Source organism: Diabrotica undecimpunctata, chromosome 5 (assembly GCF_040954645.1).
Source record: "Diabrotica undecimpunctata isolate CICGRU chromosome 5, icDiaUnde3, whole genome shotgun sequence".
NCBI classification, from domain to species: Eukaryota; Metazoa; Arthropoda; class Insecta; order Coleoptera; family Chrysomelidae; genus Diabrotica; species Diabrotica undecimpunctata.
The window spans coordinates 23,880,938-23,905,209 of NC_092807.1; the positions used below are offsets into that span (position 1 = coordinate 23,880,938).

Below are 24,272 nucleotides of genomic sequence, written 5' to 3' on the forward strand. Positions count from 1 at the left end.
ACCATCTTCCATATTATCAATATGTCCCTGAGAGTATACTTGAGAATGACAACTACAAGCTGTACTGGGACCGCACTGTGCTCACAGACCAAACAGTGTCACATAATAGACATGATCTCATACTAGTTAATAAACTAAAGAGACAAGCAACACTAATTGATGTGGCGATACCCAACAACAATAATCTTCGTGTTAAGTAGAACGAAAATATCGCCAAGTACAGGGATCTGGAAATTCAAATACGAAGACAGTGGAGAATGGAAAGTACCCAGACAATACCTATTATTCTCTCTACTACTAAAGTCATTCCAAAGAACCTCCTAGAAAACATAAAAAAGATAGGTCTGAATGAACATCTCTACAAGACCATGCAGAAAGCTGTACTACTCTCAACGTCCAGATGTATACGAAAATTTTTGGGAGATACTCCAGCATACCAAGTCACCTAGGGCTCGATAACACGGAAAGAGTCCCACTAGAGCTCAATCCTTTTGATACCGTAGGTATCTGGAATGAGTTAATTTTCCCCTTAGAGGGTGTGTGAGCCGTATGGCTAAATCTGGAAAGTTATCCAGTCAGTAAAATATTTACTTTTAACTAAGTTTTATTCAATTAGTTTTTGGATTTAATACGGTTTGCTCAGTTGCTCCTGTGTAGTCTACCCTACTACTGTTTAGTGAGCCCAGTGTTCTACACTGTCAAAATCTTTCTAAAAGTCTACAACAGATGCATATATCGGGATGTTATAATGATTTGCTTTTTCGATTAGGATTTTCAGTTAACAAGTGGTCACTGGTAACTCCGGAATCCTGCCTGTTTTCTTGTCTATTGGGAAGAACAAGCTCGTGGTTAAGGGAACAATTGCGGGTAAAAAAAAAACTATTTCCATGTAAAAATTTATATATACAGAATTTCACTTAACAATCAAAATTATTATGTTATAAAATGTGAATAATAAATAGGCGATCTTTTCAAGAAACAAAATTTAAGCAACTTATATTGACAATTCTGGATAGAACTTGCCATGAATTTCTTAATTTAAATTTGGTGTAATTATATTTACTTTAAAATAATTTTGCCGCATTAGTTATACAAAAAAGTAGTAAAATACATGGAAACAGGACACTATGATAACGGGAAGAAAAATAATATATTAAGTTGTGCTTTACATTCGAGTAATATGCCGATTATCTTAAATGTGGCAAAATTATTTTCGTAAACTTTTGCTACATTTATAATTTAGATGTTTAAATATTACGTAGTTAAATTAATACAACAGGAAAGCCGCAACACCTATCAAAAACATTCTTTGAGTGTATTCCAAAATTGACCCACTTGAAGTCGACGTTTCAGGAGCTGTAAAAATAGTAAAGGTAAGTATATACATATTTAATATTGATCATTTATTCATATATTATCTGTCGCAGCCAGATGGTTAAATTACCCATTCGATCCAACTGCTAGCCCTTTGATTGAATAACGAAATTCAATCACACGACTAGTCATTTTGTCGAATTTTTATGTATTGACAAAATTTGTTTCTTGAGCACCGCGTCGCTAGTAGCACCAGTTAACTGGTTGAAAAATAGTCATTTGATTGAAACGACGCCATTCATCCGAAGGCCTAGCTAGTAAGTCGAATCTTTATGATAACATTCAAAAGTGATTCAACACATTATTTACGATATGGTGGCAACCACTGTTGTTCTTGGTTTAACGGTTAAAAAGAAAACTTTGAAGATAAACTCGCTGGTCATGAAAATTCCCATAAAGGTAATTATTGTAATTTTATTATTTTAACTGCAATACAAGTCTTGATTCAAAAATGTCTGGATCAACAGAAATATGTTTACGCCTGTTTTATCGACTATGAGAAAGCATTCGATACTATCAAACATGACAAACTCATAGAACTATTACATCTTACATGACTTTACACTAAGGACATCCAGGTTATAAAAAATCTATATTGAAATCAAACAGCCTACATGAAGAATGGACATATGGTGAGCAAAAACGTAACCATTTCGAGAGGGGTTAGACAGGGCTGTACTCTTTCGCCACTGCTTTTCAACCTGTACACGGAACAAATATTTCTATAGGCACTGGAAGAGTACAGCGAGGGCATCAAGATTAATGGCGTACCAATAAGTAATTTTCGATATGCAGATGATACTATTATACTGGCCGATAGCATCGAAGATTTACAGATGATGCTAAATAGAGTAAATACAACTGGCAACCAATTTGGACTAAAGATCAATAGAAAGAAAATTAAATTTATGGTGATCAGTAAAAAGAACATTCAACATATCGACCTGAATATTAAAGCCGAACGTATTGAAAGAGTACATCGATTTAAATATCTGGAATATACAGTAAATGATAAGTGGGACCCAGACGTAGAGATTAAGATCGGAATTGAAATAGCAAGATCCAAATTCATCAAAATGAGAAAGCTCTTAAGCAACCGCCACCTAAGCGTCACGAATGGGTAAAGAGGTGGAATTGTTAACAACTGTTAAAAGGAGGAAAGCGTCATACCTGGGCCATGTGTTCCGTAATGATAAGTACAGTCTGCTACAGCTTATCGTGAAAGGCAAGAATAAAGGTAGAAGAGGTTTGGGCAGAAAGAAGAAATCCTGGCTGAGAAACTTGAGACAATGGTTTCAAATACCAGAAGCTGCGAACATAATACCTGCGGCACAAAACATAGAAACCTATCGTTTGCTGGTCGCCAACCTTCGGTAGAAGACGGCACATAAAGAAGAAGATTATTTTAACCAATAATTTCTTATTATATGTAAACAATATTAAAGAATTATCCTGATATACTTCCCACCCAAGAGAGCGGCGCCAACGCCCAACACAAACATAAATCAAAGTTGAAGGACTAAATACGGAATCCACGAAATACTTATACAGTAAAAGAATATCAGAGAAGATCGCTGGGAATAAAATATTAGAAAACGATAACATCGATGAAAGCTGGAAAAAACTCATAAATAACATAATTAACGCAGCAACAGAATCACTTGGAGAGAGGAAAGTAAAAAACACTAACATATCAAAAAAACACCATGGTTTAGAGAGGAAGTGAAGACAAAATGTGAAGAAAAGAACAAAGCCTTTTTACAATACAGAACACAACAAACACAACAGGCATACAACCACTAAAGGAACACTGGCAGATTTCTTAATACAGATGGTACACGATTTCTACGGAATACAAAAAGAAATATGGAGAATGATCAGAGGACAAAGAAAAGAGATGAACGAACTAATTAAAACGAAACACATTCAGACGGAAACATGGGTGGACTACTTTCAGCCTGAATTTCAGAGACTACCTTTTTGAAAAAAATGAAAAACAAAACTCCACTTTTGAGTAATCTCCTCTATAATATTTGTTTTTATACCTAATATAAACCTAATAAACCAAAAACCTAATATAAGATATAATATTTCAACTTACTTGATGAGGTTGGAGTCGAAGCAGTAGCTGAAAAAAATTTAAACAATATATATCATTTACCACAATATAAAAATGTATAACTATATAAATATATATATATATATATATATATATATATATATATATATATATATATATATATATAAGAAAAACGAAGTACTTGTGACTGGTTTGGAAAAAATATATAAATATGTTTTGGATGGGTTGGAGTCAATAAAAGGGGCTATTAGGTAACTATTTTTATCTCGAGCTTTCAATTGCGTTTTCTTACAAAGTGGAAATAGAAAAAAATATATTAACTCACCAAACAAAATTAGTTTTGGTTAATAAATTTTTGCTGCTAAATATATTTCAAAACACTATTTTAAAAAATTAGCTTATCTAATAAATGTTTCTCTTAAATTTTGTAACATAATTCTGAAAAAAAAATTTTTTAACACAAAAACAATTGAATTTATAAATAAGTTAGAATAGCGACCAATTATAAATAAGCCTCAACGTCATGAATGCCAACTTACAATTTTCATTTTTGACAATTATATTGCCAAAAATAAAATTTTGTTTAAAAATTCATTTTATTTAGTAATAAAAAAGAAGATTTATTCATCATTGATAGATATTTTGATTCTAATATTTTTATATTTAATGGTGTCTTTTTTAAACATATTTTTGGTAGTCCTATGGGATCTAGTCTTTCACCCATTCTAAGTAGCCATGTCATGGATGATGTTATCAGTGATTGTATCAACAATTATTGCATTTTTTCATTCCTTTTATTAAAAGATATGTAGATAATTTTGTTTTGGCACTTCCTAAACACAAAATTCATGAAACAGTTAACATTTTCAACAATCATAATCAACATATACAATTTACAGTTGAGGAAGAGGTTGATAATTCTCTACCATTCCTTGACATGAGAATTGTAAGAACTACAGACAATGTGTTGAAAATCAGATGGTTCAGAAAACCCATGTGTAGTAATAGATTTATAAGCTATTACTCACATTATACAAACAAGATGGAAATGAACCTTATAACAGGATTAAAAGAACGAGTTTTATGGCTTTCTCATCCAGATTATCTACAAGAAGATCTTCAATTGTTAAAAAATCTTTTAATTGAGAACTCCTAGTCTCCAGATATGCTACATTGGATGCTTTTTTTAATATTGTTAATATAAATAACTTAACACCACTTTTTGCTAAATCTCAGAACATTGTATCCAACAATCAGAACATCTATTATCATTCACTACCTTTTATACCATCATTAACACCTAAATTAATACAAACACTAAAGGTTATTGACAATTTAAAAATAGCTACAAGGAACATCAAAACTATTTCATCTTTGTATTCCAAAACTAAGTATCCTATAGACAAAAATTAAATAAAACAAATGTAGTATACAGCATTAGTTGTACTTAGTGTGAAGCTGTGTATGTTGGTGAGACCGGAAGAAATCTGTCAAATCGTATTATTTCCCACAAAAGTGATTGTAGAATTAAAAAATCTTGTGCTTTAACAGAGCATGTAATCGACAAAGACCATATTATGGATTTTGATAACATTAAAATTTTGTGTAATGAAAGTAATAAATTCAAAAGGACTTTTTTAAAAATGTTTTGTATTAGCAGAAGTGATAATAACTTAAACAAAAGATCAGAAATTCAAACTCTAAGCAAAATTTATAATTATATTATTTCTCTATAGTTTATTAAAACCAGTAAAATATCACATTTTAATATAATTTTCCATTATACCATTTATAATTTTACATTACATTAATTTTTCATGCATCTATCAATGATGAATAAATCTTCTTTTTTATTAAATAAAAAAGAATTTTCAAACAAAATTTTATTTTTGACAATATAATTGTCAAAAATGAAAATTTTAAGATGGCATTCATGACATTGAGGCTTATTTGTAATTGGTCGCTATTTTAACTTATTTATAAATTCAATTGTTTTTGTGTTAAATTTTTTTTTCAATATTATGTTACAAAATTTAAGAGAAACATTTATTAGATAAGCTAATTTTTTAAAATAGTGTTTTGAAATATGTTTAGTAGCAAAAATTTATTAACCAAAGAAATTTTATTTGATCAGTTATTTTTTTGTAGTTCCACTTTGTAAGATATTTTGTATTTTTTAGCAGCTCTTGAAAATTATTGTAAACACAATTGAAAGCTCGAGATAAAAACTAGTTACCTAATAGCCCCTTTTATTGACTCCAACCCATCCAAAACACACACATATATATATATATATATATATATATATATATATATATATATATATATATATATATATAATATACAATAGTTATTTTCATATAGCATAAATCTTGATAAAAAGCGAATTAAATATTTTAACTTAGTTGAAACATTTAATTTGGTTGGGAACGGAGTAGTAACTGAAAAAATATATAAGAACATTTTGACGCCAGTAATAGTGTCAACTCGAACCTATCAATTTTATATTAAGCATATAATATAGTTTGTGCATTAATAGTTTCTTCATTACGCTTATTAGCAGAAGGATCACGACCTCGCTGGTCATCAGTTATTCTCCCTTAAGTATTTGAATCCCTATTTATAAGAGCCAGTGTAATAAATATATTTGTCTCATCAAATGTGTTCATAAAATTTTTTACAAACTTAAATTCTAGCGCTATTTACCTTTAAATGAAAAACATGAGTCACTTTGCGAACTTTTTCTTTTTCAACGCGTTTGTTGCGATCACCCATAGACCAACATTCGTCGAATAGCTTATTTTGTATATCTTCCGTAATTTTCTTATTGCATTTGTTTCTACAGACTTCAAGTTTTTTCATGCAGCGTCCTAGTTTTACCTTATTTTTTGCTGTTACATTAAGTTGTTCCAAAGTTTCGATTTCCTTTAATTTTCACTCTTTTTTTTTCGTGAATAAACTCCTTCATTGTTGGAATCAATACTGGTATTACCTGATTTTGATCTATTCTCTGTATTTTCAGACCTAGAATTTGGAACAGGTTCTATTTTTTCTTCAACAGCACTGCTAGAGTCACTACTATCCGGCATATAGTTTTCATCCTCGTCACTATAATCATCTACATGTCGACATATACTTTTAGAGCCAAGAATAGTTACCAACTCGAAGTGTATAAACAGTGTATGTAAGTTGACATACACTGTTTTTACCAAATTAAAAGTTCATTTAACTAGTTGTACTAAAAAGACGAAACAGTTTTATTTAATTTATATTAGCATATTGACTTGTTCTATTGATACCAAGGTAAAGATATAGTCCTTTATAAACTTATTCGGCAAAGATAATATTTTGACCATTTTTGACTTATACTCTTTTTACCGAGCACCCTAGATATATTACATATATATATATATATATATATATATATATATATATATATATATATATATATATATATATATATATATATATATATATATATAGTAAACTCTTAAATATTGGGGAAATCTGCAAGAAAGACTCTAATGTGTATCAATTGTTTCGCCGAACGTTTTCGCCAAAGAGAATTAATTTGGCTTCTTCAGGGCTGAAAAAAAAATAAATTATAATTAGCTACCATATATTATCTATTAAAACATTATTGATCTTACCGTAACTTAGAATTGTAGAGTTAGAATATTAAAAAACTTTGCTAGTAACATAGTGGTGTTTTTTGTTACTATGTGCAAAAAAAAAGTTTTTTTAAGGTTTGAAATGTATGGTAGCTTTGAACTTGACACGTAAAGGCTTACCCAAGGTTAATCGAAAAACCCAATGTAACTACATTTAAAAGGAGGTAATTCTTTGAATTGTCGGCAATAACTAAATTTTTGATTTTTAGAAAGTTTAAAAGTGAGGTTCTGTTTTAGCCAGAACGCAAGCGCTGACAACTTCAGTAGTTCTTATGAATCTTTATGTCGTTAAGGTTCATTGGTAAAAAACGAATGAAATTAAATCCCAGTATAGGGAAATATTATTTTGATTTTCTTTATTTAATTATATTCTATTGTTCATGTATTATTGCATCTTATTGAGATGTATCTAAGAAAAGCAAGGGAATGTTATATATTTTTTTGTTAATGAAAATTAATTATAAAGGTATGTTAGTTGTTAATGGATATATCAGTCAAGTTAGTTATCTGTGATATAGTATTGTTCTTGGTATCTGATTTAAGTAACAAGTGGTATATATCGCTTAGATTCTTAATGTCACTCTTAACATTAATGGAGAAATCGTTAAGGAAAATATAAGACATTTCAATGAACTCTCTTTTAGATTTATTGTTCTCACGGTGGAGAATTGTAGTGTTCGTATAGTCCATGAGATGACCAGTGGAATGGACATGTTTGGCTAATGCTAATGCTAATGCTAATGTCGACAATTCAAAGAATTACCTCCTTTTAAATGTAGTTACATTGGGTTTTTCGATTAACCTTGGGTAAGCCTTTACGTGTCAAGTTCAAAGCTACCATACATTTCAAACCTTAAAATAACTTTTTTTTGCACATAGTAACAAAAAACACCACTATGTTACTAGCAAAGTTTTTTAATATTCTAACTCTACAATTCTAAGTTACGGTAAGATCAATAATGTTTTAATAGATAATATATGGTAGCTAATTATAATTTATTCACTTTCAGCCCTGAAGAAGCCAAATTAATTCTCTTTGGCGAAAACGTTCAGCGAAACAATTGATACACATTAGAGTCTTTCTTGCAGATTTCCCCAATATTTAAGAGTTTACTATTTAACTAATCTGCAAAGATTAAATTTCTTATCTTTTCTATATATATATATATATATATATATATATATATATATATATATATATATATATAAGATGGTGATATTATTGATTTAAATATCAAGTGGTGATTCTTGAGGATGCAGTCAGTCTTTTTGGCCCACAAGACAAAGAAAACTCTTTGAATTACTGTCAAGCTTTCGAATCTATTTTAATTCTTTTTCAAGACATCTGTTAACAAAGAAATATAAAAATTATCTAGTTATAATTATTAATTGTCTTACTTACTAGTCGTGAGATTACAGTTTATGTTGACTTTATGAAACAAACCATTACACATATATTAAAAATTTTTTTTTTTAATTTTTGTTAAAATAACTATATTGTCATTATCTAATCTTTCTAGATTAGAAAACATAAAAATTGCCACTAGAAATGTTAAAATCATAGCACATTTATACACTAAAACTAAAGATCCTCTAACAACTAAGGAAAGTTTTAAAGTAGTGTATCAAATACCTTGCTCAGACTGAGATAAAGTTTATGTAGAAGAAACTTCTCGAACATTACACAGCAGAATTATTTCTCACAAAAGTAATGTAAAAACAAACAAATCACATGCTTGTGCATTAGCCGAACACTCTATCAATCTAAATCACACATTTGATTGCTCACAAGCTTCAATTCTAGAGAGGCAGAAACATGAACAGAAGCGGTTATTTTTAGAAATGACACATATACAGAAAAATAAAAAATGTATAAATAGAAAATCAGATATTGACAAATTAAGTAACATTTATTGTTACATATTAACATATCAATAAATACCATCATAATCTCATTTTTATCGACATCCCAACATTAAAAAATTCATATGTGCTTAAGCCAAACTGACAGGATTAATTTATTTTTTATCGACAATTAAATTAATAATAATAAATACTGGTTTTGCTTTCCGCGTAAAATAACTGTATATTCATTCATATATGTCCATTCATCAAACCAATATGATAATGACATATATATTGACAATATAGTTATTTTAACAAAAATTAAAAAAAAATTTTTTTTAATATATGTGTAATGGTTTGTTTCATAAAGTCAACATAAACTGTAATCTCACGACTAGTTAGTAAGACAATTAACAATTATAACTAGATAAGTTTTATATTTCTTTGTTAACAGATGTCTTGAAAAAGAATTAAAATATATTTAAAAGCTTGACAGTAAGTCAAAGAGTTTTCTTTCTCTTGTGGGCCAAATAGACTGACTGCATCCTCAAGAATCACCACTTGATGGTAATATATATTTATATACTTACTTGATATATATGATCACCATATATATATAATCAATAGTATTGGCAAATCTCGCTAATTTCGCCAACGACGAAAAAAGAAATAGGTATATAGGACCGAAACAACCCTAAAAACGTATTTTTGACTATCTGGTTGTCATCAGTATGGTGCAGACAAGTTAGAATAGGAGCATGTTAACTTAAGAAATGATTACTGCAGGAGGTTCCTAGGAGCAATATTGCTCCTGTAGTGATTCTTTCCCAAGTTAATATTCCCTTTTCTAACTTAACTGTACCGTCCTGATGACGAATAAATAGTCAGAAATACGGATTTACGGTGGCCTTTCATCTTAAATACCCATTTTGTTTTTTTTCTTAATGAGGAAAAGATCTTAATGTAAATAATGTGAACTGAACAAGATATTTCAACTTACTTGGTTCAGGCGCGGGTTCGGTTGTGGATTTACCAGTAGCTGAAAATTTAAACATAACCATAAGTATATATATATATATATATATATATATATATATATATATATATATATATATATATATATATATATATGTATATATATATATATATATATATATATATATGAACTGAACAAGATATTTCAACTTACTTGGTTCAGGCGCGGGTTCGGTTGTGGATTTACCAGTAGCTGAAAATTTAAACATAACCATAAGTATATATATATATATATATATATGTATATATATATATATATATATATATATATATATATATATATATGAACTGAACAAGATATTTCAACTTACTTGGTTCAGGCGCGGGTTCGGTTGTGGATTTACCAGTAGCTGAAAATTTAAACATAACCATAAGTATATATATATATATATATATATATATATATATATATATATATATATATATAAAGTTAAATGTGCCGATAGCAATTAAAGTAAATTGTATACCCAAGCTTAATCAAGCCATTCAGAGCAATGCTGGGAATATTTATGCATCAACAATTTACCCATATAAATTACCATCATTCTTGTACTCATTGCGTCGAGTAAGGACGATAAATATAAGAAGACGGTTGCGTTTCGATTTAATTCAACTCTCTTAGCACTCCCTAACACGTGTTTCTGTTATCGACACATTTAACTTCATATTTCCTCACTAGAGGTCTCTAGTAGCATACTTTGGTAATTGTTTTTCCTATAATTGCCAGAGTAGTCGGTGCGTTTTGATTTAGTTTGAGTCTTCTTACAAACTCTCTCTGATGACGGGTAGACCCAGAAACACGTGTTAGGGAGTGGTAAGAGACTTGAATTAAATCGAAACGCAACCGTCTTCTTATATATATATATATATATATATATATATATATATATATATATATATATATATATATATATATATATATATATATAGATGTGTATATAAGTGTATGTATATATAAGTGTAATTAAATATTGTTTTGATTTAACTAAGTTTAAAACAAGTATCCCACCAAATCGACATTGCGTTGAAGTCCAAGTAGCACATATTGTAATTTTCTACGAGGAAGGATATGGCCAAAAAGGTATCGCACGACGTCTCAGCAGAACTGAATCTATAGTTTCGAATACTCTAAAAAGGTACCACGAAACAGGAAATTTTGTACGAAGGCCTGGTAAAGGATGCCCAAGGTGCACAACCGCAATTGATAACCGTTTTGTGGTTCTTAATTCTACACGAAATCGTTCATTGACATCGATGCACCTCAGAAATGAGCTATTAAATGTTAGACAAGTTAATGTGAGTTCACAAACAGTTAGACGAAGATAAGAAGCAAACTTAAAGCCCAGACGCCCCGCCAAACTTCCACGTCTTCTCCAAAATCATAAAGCTCGTCGTTTGGAATTTGCAAGAACACATATTTATTGGAATATCGACAACTGGAAAAACGTTCTTTTCACTGATGAGACCAGAATCCTATTATGGAAGCCAGATGATCAAAACTACGTCTACAGAAAAGTTGGAGAACGATTCGCCAGCTGCAGTCTCGCCCAGACCGTTAGTTTTGGAGTTGATGGCATAATTCTTTGGGAAGGTATTAGTTGGGAGGTACGTACCGCATTTGTGGAAGTGATTGGACGGATGAGTGATGATTCTTACGTTTAAAACATCCTGCAAGATCATGTTTTGTCATATGTTCGTTACATTGGATATGAAAGATTCACTTTAATGCACGATAATGCTCGACCACATGCAACATTTATTTTTTTTACAATTTTCTCCGCGTAAAAACTTAAAATTGTTCATTAAACATTGTTAAAATAAACTATATTTTACAATAAACGACTTTATTGACCAGATTTTTTTTGAAAAAACAAAAATTTGAAAATTCCAAAATATTGGATATTTTTGTCCATGAGTGTATATATATATATATATATATATATATATCTTAATGTGAAGTCAATAAAATATTCCAACTTACTTGATCCAGATACGGTTGAGGATGCGGGTTTGGTCGTAGGTTTAACAGTAGCTGAAAATTTAAACATAATCATAAACATATAAATATATATACAAGGTAAGTCAAATAAAAATCTCAGTGCAAGTTCCTTCACTGCAGATTTTCAAGAAGTTAATAAACGAATTTGTAGGATACGAATAAAAACTCGCTTCTTCAACTTATCCGTAATTAACGTTCACATATGTAGTGGAATATTGACAACTGGAAAAACGTTCTTTTCACTGATGAGATCAGAATCCTATTATGGAAGCCAGATGATCAAAACTACGTCTACAGAAAAGTTGGAGAACGATTCGCCAGCTGCAGTCTCGCCCAGACCGTTAGTTTTGGAGTTGATGGCATAATTCTTTGGGAAGGTATTAGTTGGGAGGTACGTACCGCATTTGTGGAAGTGATTGGACGGATGAGTGATGATTCTTACGTTTAAAACATCCTGCAAGATCATGTTTTGTCATATGTTGGTTACATTGGATATGAAAGATTCACTTTAATGCACGATAATGCTCGACCACATGCAACATTTATTTTTTTACAATTTTCTCTGCATAAAAACTTAAAATTGTTCATTAAACATTGTTAAAATAAACTATATTTTACAATAAACGACTTTATTGACCAGATTTTTTTTTGAAAAAACAAAAATTTGAAAATTCCAAAATATTGGATATTTTTGTCCATGAGTGTATATATATATATATATATATATATATATCTTAATGTGAAGTCAATAAAATATTCCAACTTACTTGATCCAGATACGGTTGAGGATGCGGGTTTGGTCGTAGGTTTAACAGTAGCTGAAAATTTAAACATAATCATAAACATATAAATATATATACAAGGTAAGTCAAATAAAAATCTCAGTGCAAGTTCCTTCACTGCAGATTTTCAAGAAGTTAATAAACGAATTTGTAGGATACGAATAAAAACTCGCTTCTTCAACTTATCCGTAATTAACGTTCACATATGTAGTGGAATATTGACAACTGGAAAAACGTTCTTTTCACTGATGAGATCAGAATCCTATTATGGAAGCCAGATGATCAAAACTACGTCTACAGAAAAGTTGGAGAACGATTCGCCAGCTGCAGTCTCGCCCAGACCGTTAGTTTTGGAGTTGATGGCATAATTCTTTGGGAAGGTATTAGTTGGGAGGTACGTACCGCATTTGTGGAAGTGATTGGACGGATGAGTGATGATTCTTACGTTTAAAACATCCTACAAAATCATGTTTTGTCATATGTTGGTTAGATTGGATGTGAAAGATTCACTTTAATGCACGATAATGCTCGACCACATGCAACATTTATTTTTTTACAATTTTCTCTGCATAAAAACTTAAAATTGTTCATTAAACATTGTTAAAATAAACTATATTTTACAATAAACGACTTTATTGACCAGATTTTTTTTTGAAAAAACAAAAATTTGAAAATTCCAAAATATTGGATATTTTTGTCCATGAGTGTATATATATATATATATATATATATATATATATATATATATATATATATATATATCTTAATGTGAAGTCAATAAAATATTCCAACTTACTTGATCCAGATACGGTTGAGGATGCGGGTTTGGTCGTAGGTTTAACAGTAGCTGAAAATTTAAACATAATCATAAACATATAAATATATATACAAGGTAAGTCAAATAAAAATCTCAGTGCAAGTTCCTTCACTGCAGATTTTCAAGAAGTTAATAAACGAATTTGTAGGATACGAATAAAAACTCGCTTCTTCAACTTATCCGTAATTAACGTTCACATATGTAGTGGAATATTGACAACTGGAAAAACGTTCTTTTCACTGATGAGATCAGAATCCTATTATGGAAGCCAGATGATCAAAACTACGTCTACAGAAAAGTTGGAGAACGATTCGCCAGCTGCAGTCTCGCCCAGACCGTTAGTTTTGGAGTTGATGGCATAATTCTTTGGGAAGGTATTAGTTGGGAGGTACGTACCGCATTTGTGGAAGTGATTGGACGGATGAGTGATGATTCTTAAGTTTAAAACATCCTGCAAGATCATGTTTTGTCATATGTTGGTTACATTGGATATGAAAGATTCACTTTAATGCACGATAATGCTCGACCACATGCAACATTTATTTTTTTTACAATTTTCTCCGCATAAAAACTTAAAATTGTTCATTAAACATTGTTATAAACAGTAGCTGAAAATTTAAACATAATCATAAACATAGAAATATATATACAAGGTAAGTGAAATAAAAATCTCAGTGCAAGTTCCTTCACTGCAAATTTTCAAGAAGTTAATAAACGAATTTGTAGGACGAATAAAAACTCGCTTCTTTAACTTATCCGTAATAAACGTTCACTGCCCAACGAATGAACAAGATGAAGACACCAAAGTAGCTTTTTACCAATTAGTAGAGCAAACATATGACCTAACACCCAGAAACGACATCAAAATAGTTATAGGTGACACAAACGCAAAGTTAGGAACTGAAAAAGAATACATTGGAATGATTGGAAGGAATAGAAACACAAATAGAGACACATAGAGATACGAATTTAAACTGCCAATATCTTGTTGACTTTGCAGCTAGTAAAAACATAATTATCAGTTCTGCTATATTTTCCCACAAAACGTACACAATGGAACCTGGATATCCCCTGGAGGGGATGTTTTGAACCAAGCAGACAACGTCTTGATAGCAAAGCGATCAGCAACAAGCATTCTGGATGTCAAAAGTAGACGAGGTGCATGCTGCTACTCAGACCACTCAGACCACATACGGTTCAGGTACATTTCAGATGTAGGATCAGCCGACAGGCAAAAGAGAATCAACCAAGACAGGAAATTCTAGATCTTTGAAAACTGAAAAGACCCAAAATTCAAAAGCAAGTTAAAGAAGAAATAAGGAGGAAGCTGACTGAATATGAGGAATATGAAGAAATATCGTTAGAAAACCAGTGGAACCTACTGAGTTAATAAACCACTTTACCTGAAGCAAAATTGATGCTAGGAACTAAAAAAAGAAAAGATGACCAATGGTTTTATGATGAGTGTAAGGTGGCAATTAATGTACGAAATGAAGCACATAGATATTTGACTAGACGAACTACAGAAAGAAAAATGTTATTATTTAAAAACAAAAAATGAATAGACATGGAAATAAACTTTATAGAAGACAAAACACAAAGTGCATATAAATTTATGAAACAAATAAAACAAGGATATAGAAATGTAGCCATAAGCTCCCTTACTATTAAGAATCAGCAGATTCCGATATCCGACGTTATAAATAGGAAGAAATCAATATTTTTATTATTATTGTAATTATTATGTTTCAATAGTCAAGTTTAAATCATTAAATGTAGTAGTTTGTAGAATTTCTCAAAAATTGTAACTTATTTTCGAAATAAAGATTTTTTTTTGGGAATATCGACGTTGAAGAAACATTTCTGGCGCTGCGAACCACAGGATATTTCATACAGAAACATAGTCGTTTCCTAGTCTACATTAGTTTAATGAAATCCTGAAGAACCTGGTAAAAGAGAAAAATGTATTGGAAATCAAACACGATCATCCTTGCGTAAGTTTTTCCTTTCTTTACCATTGTTTATGAGCATTTATTATTTTAATTGAATTCTTAAACATTTACATTGAATTTATTATTTATTGTTTATTGAATTTATATTATTTATAACATTTTACTTCAACGAATTTTTATATATATTTGCATATATTTTATGAGTACATTGAATGATATTTCCCAAAATAGTATCGAAAATTTAAGTTTACTATTCGACAATTTAAATTTAAAAATAAAAAGAAATCTACAAACCTCTAAATCTAAGCCTGCATCTAAATTACGTTCCAAAATGCCGATGACCAATAGCGATATTGCTAGCCTTTGCTCAACTCTACCCGAATTCTCTTCTGGAGACAACCTCTCCACCTTTATCAAAGCAGTAGATAATTTAATAGTTTTCTTAGGCACCCAAGATTTAAATCCGTCCCAAGAATTTATCTTAAATTCCCCATATCGTATCTCGAATTAAAGGAGAACCTAGAAATTTCTTAAACTATTCTAATAAAACCAATTGGACAGAAATTCGTCCAGCGTTATTAACTAAATACGGAGACAGACGTTCCGAAGACATATTAGTAACACAACTATCCACCACCGTCCAAAAACATAGTGAATCCTACGACAATTATCATCAGAGAATAACTACAAATCTAAACGATTTACTCCAACACATCACCCTAAACGATAATCCCGCGACAGTAACTTTTAAAACTCCATACTTCAAAAACATTGCCCTCAAAACTTTCTGTACCGGAATCAACGAGCCTTATTGCGAATACTTATCGCATTTTGAATTAAATTCCCTAGAAGAAGCCCTTCAAAAGTGTATTGCCTACGATAACCACAAAAATCAACAACAATACATGAACTTCCTTAAGAGCCAACAAAACAAAAAGGCCCCACTCAAAAATAAACCCTATCAATCTTCGAATAATCAAAGATCCACAAACTTCCAACCCACATACTCAAACTTCCAACCCACGCATTCAAATTATGTGAGACCTTCAACTCACAACACAGAGCCCAATTTTAACTTCACTCCACAACAGAACTATAATTTTCCTCAGAGACAAAATTTCAGTTCTCACGAACAAAATCAATCCTTCCAACGAAACAATGTTCCGAAAAACAACCAACAAAGATTAAATAAATATAAAGCTCCTCGACCCCAACCAAATTTTGCTACTCCAATGAGCGGTGTTCAAACTACCACAACCAGAAACCATTAGCCCATGACAATTACAACTAATAGAAGCCACAATTTTCACATAGACTCAAATGATACCCAATATTTCGAAAATGATTTCGAAAATTATGAATCCGAACAAGAGCCCGATTTGCATGATGAAAATCATCAGGATTTTCAAGCCATCCCGTTAGACGATCATCCACCCCCTGTATAAACCTACATAATATCGAAAGTTCCCCTGGGTTACCCTGCTTCGTTACACCCAAAACACATCTACGCGTTTTAATCGATACCGGCGGTTCCCATTCAATTTTAAATCCGCTAGCTCTCAAACTATTTGATAAAAATCATATTTATCGAAAACCTTTTTCGCTAACGTCAATGAAAATTACTTCCAAGCACGACTTAAATATTAAGACGCCACTATTCCTAGAATATGGAATTCCACAAACATTCGACGTAAAAGTCGCAGACTTTAGTCAGCACTTTGATATCCTCCTTGGAACTTACGATCTGAAAAGATTCCACGCCACAATTAGCTACGCAACTCATACTTTAACCTTTGAGAATCCTCACGTTAGCATTCCATTTGAAACATTATACCAAAAAATTCCAGTAAGCGTTCACAATGGCGAAGTTTTATTGCGCGAAAGACACTTTCAAGGTATCAAAATTCCCCATTCTATTCACGTTGCAAAAAACGGCTTTCTAGACACTTTCGACTTACCTATGCCTATGAAATTTAATAAGAGAATTGAAGTTGAGAACTTTTGTAATTATAATATAGTAAAAATTCCAACGACGCATTTTAATGAAAATAAAATCCGTACTTCGCACTTAAATAACGAAGAAAAATATAAAATTATAAGTCTTTGCAAAAAATTTAAAGACGTATTTTACGACGAAAACAAAAATTTAACTTTCACGTCAGCTGTTAGACACGAAATTAAAACGAAGGATGAAAATCCAATTTATGTAAAGGGATTTCGGCATCCCAAAGCAATGCAGGAAGAAATAAAAAAACAAATAAATAATTTATTAGATAATAAGATAATTCGACCGTCAATTTCACCGTACTCAGCTCCAGTTTGGATAGTACCAAAAAAAGCTGATGCCTCAGGTCAGAAAAAATTTAGATTAGTAATTGATTACAGGAAGCTCAATGATCATACTGAAAGTGATCGCTACCCACTTCCTCAGATAGATGAGATACTGGATAACTTAGGAAAAGCCAGTTATTTCACAACATTAGATTTAGCTCAAGGTTACCATCAGATTGAAGTTCATCCGGATTCTATTCGGAAAACAGCCTTTTCAGTTCCGCATGGTCACTTTGAATTTTTACGTATGCCCTTTGGTTTAAAGAATAGCCCAGCAACATTCGAAAGGTTAATGGACAATATTCTTAGGCCCTTTATTCATAAGTTTTGCTTCGTCTACATGGACGATGTCATTATTTTTTCCAAGTCACTGCAAGAACACTTAGTTCATATTGCGACTATTTTTGACACTTTTAGGAAAAATAATTTAAAAATTCAGTTAGACAAATCCGAGTTTCTCACGAAAGAAGTTTCTTTCTTAGGTCACGTAGTGACAACCGAAGGAATCAAACCTAACCCAGCAAAAATCGAAGCTATACAAAAATATCCTCTACCAAAAACAGTAAAAGAAATTAAATCATTTCTTGGTTTAATCGGTTACTACCGAAGATTCATACCCAACTTTGCAAAAATAACATCCCCATTTTCGAGATGTACTCGAAAAGGAGCAACTATCGACCCCACAAATCCAAATTATTTAGAATGTTTTGCAAAATGCAAACAATTGTTAACTAATTCTCCAGTCTTACAATATCCAGACTTCGAAAAGCCTTTTGTACTGACTACAGACGCCTCTAATATAGCTATAGGATCAGTATTATCTCAAAATAATCACCCTATTGCCTACTATTCTCGAACTCTAAATTCCGCAGAACGAAACTACTCCACTATTGAAAAAGAACTTTTAGCCATACTAGATTCTTGTAAACACTTCCGTATGTATTTATACAACCAAAAATTCACTGTAGAAACAGATCACAATCCTCTCGTATGGATCTACAAAATTAAAGACCCCACTTCTAGATTAGCCCGATGGAGACTTAAACTAGAAGAATATGATTTTGAAGTTAAATATAAAAAAGGCAAAGAGAATCAAGTTGCTGATGCTCTTAGCCGAGTCCAAATAAATGCCCTAAGCTCGAGTTCAGAATGTGCTGAACCCCCGAATTCAGAATGTGCTGAACCACCCGACAATTTCGACATAGACGATTTCCTTGCCGATTTTGACAACTTACAAAACAGTACTAACACACAACATACATCAGTTGAGAACCCTATCACTGGAATAGAGATTTCACCTGAACCAATTAATTTATCCTCAAACCAAATTATTTTTAAACCAGAGTCAAATAATTTTGAAATTATATACAAAAGAATTTTTAACAAACACCGTTACACTGTCACTTTGACAAATAATTGGAAAACAGAAATAGCAAATACCTTCCAAAATATCCTTAGACCAAATCAAAAATTTGCAATAACAATCCCTCATGAATTTAGACCTTTTATCTGTAACTATTTTAAAGAAAAAATAAATTCCACAGTCAAAGCAATATTTTGCAATATACTACTTCAGGACATAGAAGAAGAAAAGCAACAAATAGAATGCATAAAGAAATATCACGTAGAAAATCACAACGGAATAATTGAAACCTACAAACATTTAAAACAAAAATTTTATTGGCCCTCAATGCAGACAACTATTTCTAATTTTATCAATAAATGCGAAATTTGCCTAAAAAATAAATACGAACGACGCCCTTATAAACTTCCCCAATTAGGACCGTTGTTAGGTCAAAAACCTTTTGATATATTACATATCGATCTATTCCACTGCAATAAAAACCTGTATCTCACAATAATAGATTCTTTTTCCAAATACGGTCAATGCTATAAGCTCACCGACAAAACTTCCATTTCCATACTAAATAAATTAAGACACTACTTTTCGCACCACAATTATCCAAAAAAGATTGTATGCGACAGCGGCACCGAATTTAATTCTGCAGTCATTAAAGAATTCCTAAATATCCACAAAATCGAAATACATTTTACAACAGTAAACAATTCTTCCTCAAACTCTCCTGTAGAGCGCTTTCATTCAACTCTTATTGAAAAACTTAGGACCTTACAAGCCCAAAATCCAAATGATTCGTTAGATGACATTCTAACACACGCCATTCTTATTTACAACCAATCAATCCACAGTTCCACAGATTATTCCCCGTTCTCAATTCTGTACGGACCCTATGCAGAAGAAATACATTTCGACTTTGATCTTCCGATATACGAAACATATAAACAAAGACATAAAGAAGAACTCCAACCCTTTATTGCAGAACTATATATTAAACAAAAACAAAAAAGACAACAACTTTTAGATAGACAAAACGAAAATGCCGAAGATATTCCGGAAATAGACCTTACAAAATCCCTATATGTTTCTAAGAAAAAACATAAGTCCAAATTACAAGCCCCTTTCTCCACTATTCATCCAGAAACGCAAGACAAAACAAAAATAATCGGTAAAACAGATAAACAAAATTTAACAAGCACTCACCTTAAATATGTAAAACGAATACGAAAACATGTAGATAAACCTACTCAAGACCCAAATTTTTCACAGGACAATCCTCGCCCTGGTCCATCCACTCAATATTCAGGAGATTCCGAATAATGGTTACTATGCTGAAGAGATAGGCAAATCAAGAGAAATCTCCCACTATCACAGACATTTTCTTCACATTCCGCTAGACAAATTATCCGACAGTATTGACGCTAGTCCGACAAGCTATTTCAAAGATCACTTCAAAAATGCACCTCTCTCGCTACTGTACTCCCAATACACCCACATACAAGAACAAACAAAAGACGATCTACACAAGATTACGCGAAAACAGAAACGCGGACTTTTTAATTTTCTAGGTACAGCCATCAAATACGTGACTGGAAATCCAGACGACTCTGACTTAGACTTGTTAAAATCACACATAATCTCTTTAGAAAATAAACAAAACGAAATCATAAAAAAAATTTAATAACCAAATATCGTATGGAAACTCTTTTAACACGAGATTCGATAAACTTTTAGAAAAACTGAATTCTGATAATTCAATTCTCATATCTGCACTCAACAAATTATCAGCTGATTTTGACAGCTATATCATTCTACACAATGAGATAATAAATCTCCAAAATATAAACGAATTTCTAATGAAACTTATAAGAACCATTACTTTATCTGAACTTAATATCTCTAATATAGAATTATTCACTTTAAAGGAAATAATAGACCTTAAAGAGAACCTTCTCAAAATTTATCCCAGAAATTCAATTCCCAATAGTAATGAACACCCTTACGAACTTATAGAGTCAACAAAAACTTTAGTTTGTGTAACTTCAAATACAATGCTCATAATAATTAAAATCCCTATACTCCATGAAATTCCTTACACTACCTATAAAATCTATCCCATTCCAAACAAAGATCATGTTATGATTCTGCCACCTGCAAGCTACTATACAAATAATAAATGGTTCAACACTTGTATAGGACAAGGCGATAACATAGTTTGTTCCAACTATGTACAATCCAAATGTAACATACCCAATGTAGATAATTGCACAAAAACATTAATCACAGAGAACTTTTTCCAAGAAACCAGCAAAGTTATATTGCTAGGAATAGTTCACCCAATGAGAATCCAGCAGATAGAAATTAATTCAACCAGCCTCTTGACGACAGATGTACCAATAATGATTGAAGGTATCCAATTTAATAAAAAGACGTCTCAAGACATTTCCATTCCAAAAATTGTTTTAATAAAATTAATACCAAACCATGAGATGAAAATCGAAAAATTAACAATCCCAGAGACACATGGCCAAATTCAACCAATAGATACCATAGAAGTACTACCCCGATTATCCATAGGACTGAGCACCACTTCTGTTATAATATTTTTAACTATTTTAGCTTTCCTAATAATCTTCCTAATTAGGAAAAGAAAACGAATTTCCAAAATCCTATTTGGAGAAAAATTGCATCCTGCCCAGATCCAGATACTAGACGAGCTGATAGCCGAAGTAACCAAAACTTCGAGGACGAAGTCCCAACCAATGGAGGGAGGAGAAATGTAGCCATAAGCTCCCTTACTATTAAGAATCAGCAGATTCCGATATCCGACGTTATAAATAGGAAGAAATCAATATTTTTATTATTATTGTAATTATTATGTTTCAATAGTCAAGTTTAAATCATTAAATGTAGTAGTTTGTAGAATTTCTCAAAAATTGTAACTTATTTTCGAAATAAAGATTTTTTTTGGGAATATCGACGTTGAAGAAACATTTCTATATCAATCAAAAACTGATCTGTACCAGCGGCGAAATAACACCAGCAACACTAACGAAATTAAAAAAACTTTTTTTGGAAAACATATTTTGAAAAACTGCTGACTGAAAACTCTGAAAATGATTATGTAGAAGACACAGAACACGAGCTATTGGAAGTGGTAGAAAGTGAAGAGAATAAAATAACAAAATCGCCAACGATAGATGAGGTTGAAAGGACAATAAAACTGCAGAAAAATAACTCGGCCCCAGGATGTGCTGGAATACCCGCAGAATTGTTCAAGTTGGGTGGATGGGAAATAACGAAGAGAATCATACACAGAATATGAAGATAAGAGAAAATGCCAAAAGAGTGGAATAAGAGTATCATCTGCTCAATCCACAAAAAGAGCGATAAGCTCCTTTGTCCTTACTATAGGGGATTTTTTTTGATATGTTGTGGATATAAAATATTTACCAGTATACTTAACCATAGACTACATCCGCTCGCAGATAAGATCATCGGAGAATATCAGATAGGATTTAGGCAGGGAAGATCAATGATCGACCAACTTCACGGTTAAGCAGGTCTTAAGCATTTATACCGTCGATGGTGACGCGGTTTGGATGAAGGTTAGCGTGAGCGTTTGCGTGGGGATTGACGCGTGGTTGGTGCGGGGGTTGGCGCGAACATTTCTAACAGTGGGATTTTGATTGACGGGTGAAGCGGACGATATTTTCTTTATGAGAGGTATCCAAGTCGAAGCTAACCGTATGCCGTCATCTCTGTTATTGAGACAATTTGGCCTTTTTTAAAAAGGGCCTTTTTAATGCGTTGATATCTGTTCGTTTCAAAACACCTTATCAAAAATATAAGTTTAAATTCATTTTTATAGGCTTTTTATTTTTAATTTAGACAATAAGCATAATAAAAAGGAAGAGGGTTCGTCCCAGAAGTGAAATCATTGACCTGAACTTTGTGACCCCAGAAATTTGTAAAACTGCTAAAAACAATGAACGTAAATATCATCATCAGCCTGAAATTTGTAAATATAAGCACATTTTCTGTTTTGCAAGAAAAAATGCTACCTGACTATTCAAAAAGGTGTTCCAAGATGTGCTGTTGGTTAACTACCGTAAAGTAAAGTTACCTAAAGTAAATAATGTAGTACCTACTATTTAAAACCAACGTAAAAAGACCAATAAGGATTGTTTACGTGGTTTTCTAAAACGGAAACCCACTCTTTTTATCAGAAAGACCGAAAATACTTTTCTATCACGAACTATATCTTTTAATTCTAAAAATGTAGCTAGGTTCATGAGAATTTAGAAATGGTCTTTAAAATATTTACTTTTGAGCCATACATGATATGGAACATTGACGGGACTGGCTGCAGTATCGTAACAAATCCTTCAAATGGCAAACCAGCGAAAGGAGCCAAGATGTTCGACAAATAACTTCAGCCGAAAGGGGTAATTTAGTGATTATGGTAAGTTTTATGACTGCTTTTGGGGACATAATTTCTCCAGCATTTGTGTTACCAAGAGTTCATCATAAAGATTGTATGCTAAAAAATGGTCCAAAAGGTGCCTTGGGTTTAGCCAATCCAAGCGGTTGGATAACAGAAGACGGATTTCTATTAGCAATTAAACTTTTATTAATTATATCAATCCATCCAAAGAGAAACCCATGTCTTATTATTATGGACAATCATAAAGCACATATAAATTTCGAGACAGTAATGTTAGCATGGGAAAATAATATCATCCTTCTGACATTTCCATCACATTGCATTGCAATGTGATGAGGTCTTCCCTCTTAAAGCATTTGAGAAAGCAAAAAATACAAAGAAGGAAACAAATAAAAATCAGTCAAAATTCGCTAATGGAAAATATTAAGAAATGAGACATGCAGAGTGTGTAATGGAGACTACATACAAAGTAAGATACTATTTGCAATGTTATATGTGCAAGAGATGGAGTCATGAATCTTGTGACCTACAGGGAGTTTGATTTCTTTTGCAACAATTGTAATTAATGATTTATATTTTATT

General features: G+C 31.6%; 1 protein-coding gene across 43 annotated transcripts in view; it reads right to left on the reverse strand.

Annotated features, from left to right (window-relative positions):
• Positions 1 to 882: 882 nt before the first annotated feature.
• Positions 883 to 24,272, reverse strand: part of LOC140441182 (uncharacterized) — a 59,586-nt gene continuing 36,196 nt past the window's right edge. For 24 of the 43 annotated variants that reach the window (XM_072531735.1, XM_072531739.1, XM_072531740.1 and 21 more), the window contains 8 exons: positions 13,583 to 13,633; positions 12,772 to 12,822; positions 11,987 to 12,037; positions 10,317 to 10,355; positions 10,160 to 10,198; positions 9,971 to 10,009; positions 3,476 to 3,502; positions 883 to 1,356 (listed from right to left, as the gene is read on the reverse strand). In XM_072531735.1, coding sequence (XP_072387836.1) covers positions 1,268 to 1,356; positions 3,476 to 3,502; positions 9,971 to 10,009; positions 10,160 to 10,198; positions 10,317 to 10,355; positions 11,987 to 12,037; positions 12,772 to 12,822; positions 13,583 to 13,633 — 386 coding nt within the window. In that variant the 3' untranslated portion in view covers positions 883 to 1,267. The remainder of the gene's footprint in view (positions 1,357 to 3,475; positions 3,503 to 9,970; positions 10,010 to 10,159; positions 10,199 to 10,316; positions 10,356 to 11,986; positions 12,038 to 12,771; positions 12,823 to 13,582; positions 13,634 to 24,272) is intronic. The other 19 variants (XM_072531743.1, XM_072531741.1, XM_072531727.1 and 16 more) reach the window with 10 other exon arrangements.